Genomic DNA, 9,054 nt, shown 5'->3' with positions numbered 1-9,054 from the left:
TAGCCAGGATGGTCTCGATCTCCTGACCTCGCGATCCGCCCGTCTCGGCCTCCCAAAGTGCTGGGATTACAGGCTTGAGCCACCGCGCCCGGCCAAAACAATTATTTTATAAACCTTGAAATCATTTTAAAGTTTGCTTCACATAGATCTTGTATATTTAAGTTTATTTCTATAGAGTTTATGGTTCTAGTTCATATTGTAAAGGATCTCTTCCTCAAATGTATATTCCACATGACTTTTTTGTATATAGGTGACTGAGTTTTGTGTGATTTCATATTTTTAATAGTTTATGTTTTCACATGCATTTCTCAGATGTTCAAAATTCTTTTTTTTTGAGACAAGAGTCTCACTCTGTCACCCAGGCCGGAGTGCGGTGGTGCAATCTCAGCTCACTGCAACCTCTGCCACCTCCCAGGCTCAAGCAATCCTCCCAACTGAGCCTCCAGAGTAGCTGGGTCGACAGGTAAACACCACCATAGCTGGCTAGTTTTTAAAATATTTTTTCTAGAGACAGGGTTTCATCATGTTACCCAGGCTGGTCTCAAACTCTAGGCTCAAGTGATCTGCCTGCCTTGGCCTCCCAAACTGTTGGGATTATAGGCAGGAGCCACCACGCCTGGCCAAGAGTCAATCTTATAGATACGTAAATGATAAATTTGGTTCCTCAAAAACAAAACAAAGCACAAGCACAGGGGTGCATCAACACACACACACACCCTCTCTCCACACATGTACACTCACACAATCACACACACTCTTACATACTCTGACACTACCACACTCACGCACATTCGCCCTCTCTCTACACATTTACATACACACAATCTCTCTCACACACACACTCTCTTTCCCACACACACACAAATGGATGCTGATGTGGCTGGCCAGAGCAGGGCCATAAAGCCAGCTGGCCTTCCTTTCACCAGGAGACAAGAGTGGATGCTCCAAGCAGGTCCCAGTTTTCTCTCTCAATTTCCTGAAACCCTGTCCAGCAAGAAAGGCTTCCAGGGAAGTGTTGAAGGTGGAGAAAATAGGATCTGGACTTTAAAACAGCCTTACCTCTGCGTCAAGGCAATCTTCAGCTTATCATTCTCAGACTTCAGGTGCGTGTTGGCTGGACCGGTGTGAGAGGCCTTTTCATCATCCGTCCCATTGACACTGGATGCCTGAGTAGAAGATGGGGTTTCACGCCCTGATTCCAAAGTGAATTATCTTCACACGTTACTGCTTGCCCGCGTATCGGCAGCAAGTTAGGCATAATAAGAAACTGTTTATGAGTGTGGATGAACCAACTCATCCAACCAGAATGCAGCAAAGACTAACAAGTTTAAAAACAAAAGAAAACAAACAAATAAAAAAAGAAAACAAAACCTAACAAAGACTATCAAGACCAAAGAAAAAGGCACTGAAGAGACCATATGGAGTTCACAAAGTCTGTGTGCTTTACTGACAAGAGAACACCTGGGCCAGTGCTCAGAGCCTTTTTACTTAAGCCTTATGGAGAAACCTACCAAACTTGGAGACCTGGTCTCCCGAAATACCACGGGGCAGAAGCCACAAGGGAGGAGGGACTGTTAGAAACACGGAATGAAAAAGCACATATTAGAAATGGAGACAACTTAAATATCTTGGGGCTATGGAGAGTTAGATCAACACATTTATTAAAGAAACAAGAACCAGGTCCTGAAGTTTTCCAGCTCCCTTGCTACTTAGTGTTGTTATGAATATGCTCAAGTGTTTTCCGTAAGTCACACCACGTAGGAGTGAAATATCATCTGGTGCTAGATAAGACCTTAGAAAGATGTTATTTAGCCTCAAATAAGCACATGGGCAAAGGAAGAAACTAGAAGAGAATGGTGTATAAATCCAAGTTTCAATTTCTGAATTTCAAAAAAAAAATGCCATAAACAAAATGAGTATAAAACAAAAACCTTATACATGCAGCAGCACATATGAAAAACAAAATGTTGGCTGGGCGTGGTGGCTCATGCCTGTAATCCCAGCACTTTGGGAGGCTGAGGCAGGCAGATCACCTGAGGCCAGGAGTTTCACACCAGCCTGGCCAACATAGTGAAACCCCGTCTCTACTAAAAACATAAAAATTAGCCAGGCATGGTGGTGTGTGCCTGTAATCACAGCTACTCGCGAGGCTGAGGCAGGACTCAGGAGGCAGAGGTTGCAGTGAGCCGAGACTGTGCCCCTGCACTCCAGCCTGGGCAACAAGAGGGAAACTCCATCTCAAAAAGAAGGAAAAAAAAGTTAATATCTTTCCTATTTGACAAGCTCTTAGAGTCCTCATCTTTTAGAGCTACATGCTGAAATATTTATGGATGAAATTAAACATCTGGGATTTGCTTTAAAATATGCAGGGGGGAACAAGTGGGTGCATAAACAATTGGTCATAATTTCCTAATTGTTAAAGCTGAACTATGGGTACAGGAAGGTCTATTATACAATTATGCCTAGCTTTACATATGTTCAAAATTTTTTTGTGTTTAAAAAATAAAGCTCTTGAAAATCAATACCACAAAAGATGAACACCTTAAAAAAGGGGTAGGTAATTGATATTTACAAAAGAAGAAAAGCATACAATCGATAAACATAAAAAATATTTAATCTCACTAGTAAAGAAATACAAAATGAAGGCCAGGCATGGTGGCTCACACTTGTAATCTCAGCACTTTGGGAGGCCAAGGTAGGCAGATCACTTGAGGTCAATAGTTCAAGACTAAGCCTGGCCAACATGGTGAAACCGTGTCTCTACTAAAATTACAAAAATTAGCCAGGTGTGGTGGCAGGCGCCTGTAATCCCAGCTATTGGGGAAGCTGAGGCGGGAGGATCCCTTGAACCTGGGTGGCGGCGGCTGCAGTGAGCCGAGATCACACCATTGCACTCTAGCCTAGGCGACACAGCAAGACTCTGTCTCAAAAAAGAAAGAAAGATAGAAAATAGGAGAGAGAGAGAGAAAGGGAGAAAGAGAGAGGAAGGGAGGAAGGAAGGAAGGGAGGAAGGAAGGACTTTTCATCTGTCAAATTAACAAAGCTTTACTAATGAGGGTGTGGGAATAAAAAAGCCTTATTCACTGCAGGTGGGAGTTAGAATGGTATATTTCTGCAGGCTAAGTTTGTGGTATGCATCAAAAGCTTTAAAAACATCCATACCTTTAACCCAATATCTCCATTTCAAGAAGCTATGCAGAAACCACCAAATCCACAAAGATATGCAAGAATGTTCATCACAGTGTTATTCATATTAGTGAAAAATTAGAAATGCAGATGTCCCGAATTATAAAGGTTAACCGAATAAGCTGTGATACAAACACTAGAATGCTGTCCAGTCATTAAAACAGTTTTGAAAAGGAATAATCATGACATAAAATTGAAAGGTATAATATAAAATATATGCTGGAAATCTATGTTAGAAAGATACACACCAAAACACTAACAAAATATCTTCAAGTGGTGAGAAGGTAGACGATTTTTATTTCCTTCTTTATAGTATGGTATATTTTTCCTTTATACAATAAACATGTATTACATTTATAGTCACAAAACAGTCCCACATTAAGTGTTTTTGTAATTAGGCTGTTTAAATATCCAACTATTCAGAAAACTTAGTGTTCATACTCTAAGAGATTCAGGAAACCAAGTAATTGTGTGATTACTAATTTTAAAAAGCATACAAGGGCCGGGTGCAGTGGCTCACGCCTGTAATCCTAGCACTATGGGAGGCCGAGGCAAGCAGATCACCTAAGGTCAGGAGTTTGAGATCAGCCTGGCCAACATGGTGAAACTCCGTCTCTATTAAATATAAAAAAATTAGCCGGGCATGGTGGCGCACGCCTGTAATCCCAGCTACTCGAGAGGTTGAGGCAGGAGAATCACTTGAACCTGGGAGGCAGAGGTTGCAGTAAGCAGAGGTTGCAGCAAGGTGAGATCGTGCCACTGCACTCCAGCCTGGGCAACAGAGTGAGTCTCTGTCTTAAAAATAAACAAAAAAACAAAAAAATAGTCTTTCCTTTTTTTTTTTAAATAGAGATGGGGTTTCGCTATGTTGCCCGGGCTGGTCTCATGAGCTCAGGTCCACTGGCCTCAGCTTCCCAAAGCGCTGAGATTACAGGTGTGAGCTACTGTACCCAGCCTTAAAAAAATACATACAATAACCTCTATACCCGGGGAAATATCAGGAAGGGTAAATAAAGCTAAAGCTTAGAAACAAAAAGTCATTCCTAAATAATGCATATACATTAAATAACATCTTATTAGGTATACATGTATTTTTAAGATTTAAAATACTTAGCTTATGCCTGTAGTCCCAGCTACCTGGGAGGTCAAGGCAGGAGGACTACTCGAGCCCAGGAGCTCGAGGCCAGACTGGGAAGCATAGCAAGACCCCGTCTCAAATAAATAAAACAAACTTTTGAGAGGGAGCAAATATTAAAACAAAATATAGAGAAATTCAGATATTAAACTCAAAGATATCACTGTACTATGTGGTATTCTGAAAAAGACAGTATATTAGAAACTTTCTAGATCATGGACCATTTCAGATGCTGAATTTCATAGATCCTCAAAGATTAATCAAGTAATTAGCATACAAAATGAATGATATCACTTAGATCTTAGATTATTTAGAAAGATTCAGGAAAGTTCCTGTCTACCTGCAATTGAATTCACATGCATTTCCATAGGTCCATGTGGGTATATTTTGTATGATGAGGCCAGAACAAGGTATTGGAAAGATAACTCAAGGTAGACATAGGTTCTGCCTTTGTGAAACATCCTGAGTCACCAAATCTCCTGTCCCAAGGGTCAGCCACAGCGCTAACAAACCCAGGGTCCCTCTCGGCATTCTCTTCCCTCCTCTGAGGACGGATATGTTGGGCGTACTCCCTCCTGGGGTTCAGCGATGCTGGAATTTCTCCCTTCCTGTCTTCTTTGCTGGCTCCCATTTCATAACTGGGCCTATTTCCTAGGGCTCCAGCATCTGCCCTCCTCTCTCCACTGCTTCCTTGTGCACCTGAGGCTGCAGCTACTGCCTCTGTGAGGCTGATGGTCAAGTCTAGAGCATCGATCTTGACTGATGCCCAGGCCTCCTGGTTCTCTTCCTGCACCCTGTCCTCATTTGCGACCCCCTCCCTGGGCTTTTCTGACCCAGCCATTCTCTCCTTCACAGTCCCCTCAACAATCTTTCTGTCCTCAGTCCCTTCATGCCTGCCTTACCATCTGCAAGCAAGCTGACCCTCTTAGGTGATATTCAAATCAACAATCACAAAACACTTCCAGTGTCCACCAACTACCCAAAAATAATTAAACAAATAGCTAATAAATAATAAATTACCCACTAATGAAGAATTCTAGGTCTTCACAGTTTCTCCAAGCCATCCCCATGCCTCCCACAGCACGCCTCAGCTGCCACCAGGCAGACTCCCGGCTACCTTGCTAGTACATCACACTTACTCCTGCCCCTAAGTCTTCTCTCCCGAAGTCTCCCTTTCCCTGGCTTTCTACATATAACCCTGTCACTAGGTCAAGACTTCCCCCACCACCACATATACTAATCTAGACATCAGGAAAGCGGGTCTGGAGAACCTGGTGTGTTCATTTCAGGTTACAGGTCCTTTTCAGTCAATCATCACACTTTAGACAGACTATTCAATTCCTGGTCAAGCCAGATCTCCTCTGTTAAGACAGAACTGTTGGAATACCATCTTACACCTGACCTCTGTTAAAACCGGAGATGAACACAAGGGCTATCTGACATCAAGTCTCTCTCTTGTGGGCACAAGGTACCCTACATAGAAACTCACCTCCCAGCACAGCCAGGAGACATGCTGTCTGGCCACTGACATTTAAACACAATGACCACAGAATGTCTCTCCGGGACCAGGATGTGCATTAACTCGAATCTCATCAACCATTTTCTGTCAGAAATACAGTACCACATCCTAAAAAATTCAAGAGTCTCATAAAAACATGTCACTGTGATCAGGCTAATCATTGAAAAAGCCTTCAAAATGACCTACTGTCAAAATTCCCTATTTCTGGCCAGAAGTGACAAGGAACAAAGAGTCCCCATCACCAACCCCACTGAGACTTACTTCATGGACAAATGTCTTACTTGGGAATGATCACTTGAGGTCTCGATTTTCTCCTGCGTCTTGTCTTTGGCTATCTTGGCAGCTTCTTTCACCTCCTGGAATTTCTCTGCAAACTGAACATGAAGAATAGTTATTAAGGCTTTTATTAACCTCATTCATGGCTGGTATTCAGAACCCACCTTTATTTTGCATCAATTTTAGGCCCATACATTCCGTATAAATCCAGAAGAATTTTATTTGCTATTAAATGAATATAAGGATGTATATTCCAGTAAACAGCCCTGGGCAAGGTCAGATCTGAACCAATATCTAAGCTACTGAACTTAGTTTGATGACGATGTATTAAAAACAAACTAATACAAAAATGGCAAATGAAATTTGGCTATACCACAAAAGAAATCCATGGAAAACTTCACAATCCATACTGAAAAGATCCAAAACCTTTTAATGTCATTTTTCTCTAGATGAATACTAAGTATTTACATATGAAATGTCTTGATGCTTACAGTTTAAAGTACTTCAACAATAAAAGAGATGAAGATATGTGATAAAATGTTAACAACTGTTAAATCTAGGTCATGTGTATATGGGTGTTCATTATACTATGCCCTCTACTTTTCATTAATATCTTAATAGTTCCATAATAAAACAATTTTTCAAGTCCTGGGACAATCATATCACTCACTAGCTTATTGTCACTGACAAGGTGGCCAATTTTAATTGGCAAATTCATTGTTCGAACAGAGAACAGCCTGGATAGTGCTGGTATGTATTACAAAGTAAGAGCTAAATATGGTTGCAGACAAAACTAGCAAGTCGCAAGGCTACCAACAATTCTGCAGGTTTTATTGAGAACTCATTTATTTCTGAGCGCAGGCTATCCTCTGAGTATCTTCACAATGCCGACAACAGTGGTCTGCTTTAGGAAACCTTGCTAGATAACAGATGTAGGTGAACCCACACCCTATGGTAAGCAGAAAAAGTCAGTCTTTCTGTTCTGGCCTGTGTTGCAGGCCCTGTCAATAAAGCCACAGCTGGGGAGGCTTCCTATTTAACTATTGCATCGCTGGCAGAGGAAAATCACATTACCTGTTGCTTAAAACGTGAGGTCCAGCAGGGATGAACAAAGCCTCCCTCACCTTTTCTTTTTGGGGACCTCTTAAGGAAAAACATCATTATCACGAACTCCTTTGTGGTAGGGTCTACATCTTTCCTCTTTGCACCCTCCTCCCATACCTGGTAGAAAGCAGGGATGTACAAATAAGTTTGTTCAGTGAATGAACAAGTTCTAGGCTTGCACAGCCCTGCCCACTTTAGGAAAAAAAAAAAATCATGTAAAAGACTTGGTCCTGTCTTCAAAGGAGCTCCAAGTCTATCTAACAAAAAGATTTTGTTTACATTCAAACAGGTCAGAATTAAAGAGAAAATTTCAGACAATAAGCTTAAAATACAATGAGGTAGGATAAGCCCTATGATATGGTTTGGCTGTGTCCCCAAGCTTTGGCAGGATTCCCATGCTGTGTGCAGTTTACACACTTGATGACCTGCGTCCCAGCTGCTCCAGCTGTGACTAGGAGGGGCCAACGGACAGCTTGGGCCATGGCTTCAAAGGTGCAAGCCCAAAGCCTTGACAGCTTCCACGTGGTGTTGGGCCTGTAGGTGCACGGAAGTCAAGAATTGAGGTTTGCTAACCTCTGCCTATTTCACAGGATGTATGGAAACGTCTGGATGTCCAGGCAGAAGTTTGCTGCAGGGGCGGGACTCTCATGGAGAACCTCTGCTAGGGCAGTGCAGAAGGGAAATGTGGGGTCAAAGCCACCCCCAGAGTCCCCACTGGGGCACTGCCTAGTGGGGCTGTGATAAGAGGGCCACTGTTCTCCAGACCCCAGAATGGTAGATCAACCAACAGTTTGCACCATGCGCCTGGATAAAGCCACAAACACTCAATGCCAGCCCATGAAAGCAGCCAGGAGAGAGGCTGTACCCTGCAAAGCCACAGGGGCAGAGCTGCCCAAGACTGTGGGAGCTCACCTCTTTCATCAGCATGACCTGGATGTGAGACATGGAGTCAAAGGAGACCATTCTGGAACTTTAAGATTTGACTGCCCTGATGGATTTTGGACTTGCATGGGGCCTGTAGCCCCTTTGTTTTGGTCAATTTCTCCCATTTGGAGCAGGTGTATTTACCCAATGCCTGTACCCCTATTGTACCTAGGAAGTAACTTGTTTTTGATTTTACTGGCTCATAGGCAGAAGGGACTTGCCTTGTCTCAGATGAGACTGGACTGTGGACTTTTGAGTTAATGCTGAAATGAGTTAAGACCTTGGGGGACTGTTGGGAAGGCATGACTGGTTTTGAAATGTGATGACATGAGATTTGGGGGGGAATTGAAAGATATGGTTTGGCTCTGTGTCCCCGCTCAAATCTCATCTTGAATTGTAACTCCCACAATTCCCACATGTCATGGGAAGAAGCTGGTGGGAGGTAACTGAATCATCGGGGCGGGTCTCTCCTGTGCTGTTTTTATGATAGTGAATAAGTCTCAGGAGATCTGATGGTTTTAAAAATGAGTTTCCCCACATAAGCTCTCTTCTCTCAACTCCTGCCACGTGAGATGTGCCTTTCACTTTCCGCCATGATGGTGAGGCCTTCCCAGCCACGTGGAACTGTAAATCCAATAAGTCTCTTTCTTTTGTAAATTGCCCAGTCTTGAGTATATCTTTATCAGCAGTGTGAAAATGGACTAATATATCCTATCAGATACATTTTAAATAAATAATCATTGGTCGGCGGAGCAAGACGGCCGAATAGGAACAGCTCCAGTCTCCAACTCCCAACGCGAGTGACACAGAAGACCGGTGATTTCTGCATTTTCAACTGAGGTACTGGGATCATCTCACTAGGGAGTGCCGGACAATCGGTGCTGGTCAGCTGCTGCAGCCCGACCAGCCA

At 42.9% G+C, this 9,054-nt stretch overlaps 1 protein-coding gene across 1 annotated transcript in view; it reads right to left on the bottom strand.

Annotated features, from left to right (window-relative positions):
* Nucleotides 1-9,054, bottom strand: part of HOMER2 (homer scaffolding protein 2) — a 142,193-nt gene that overhangs the window by 7,962 nt on the left and 125,177 nt on the right. Inside the window, exons 4-5 of the mRNA XM_011953894.1 lie at nt 6,122-6,214; nt 1,060-1,166 (exon numbers count right to left, since the gene is read on the bottom strand). Of these exons, the coding sequence (XP_011809284.1) occupies nt 1,060-1,166; nt 6,122-6,214 (200 nt within the window). The remainder of the gene's footprint in view (nt 1-1,059; nt 1,167-6,121; nt 6,215-9,054) is intronic.

This window comes from Colobus angolensis, unplaced genomic scaffold (assembly GCF_000951035.1).
Source record: "Colobus angolensis palliatus isolate OR3802 unplaced genomic scaffold, Cang.pa_1.0 Scaffold376, whole genome shotgun sequence".
In the NCBI taxonomy this organism is placed as follows: domain Eukaryota; kingdom Metazoa; phylum Chordata; class Mammalia; order Primates; family Cercopithecidae; genus Colobus; species Colobus angolensis.
Note: the sequence above shows the minus strand (reverse complement) of the source record. Positions and strands in the feature narration are given on the sequence as shown.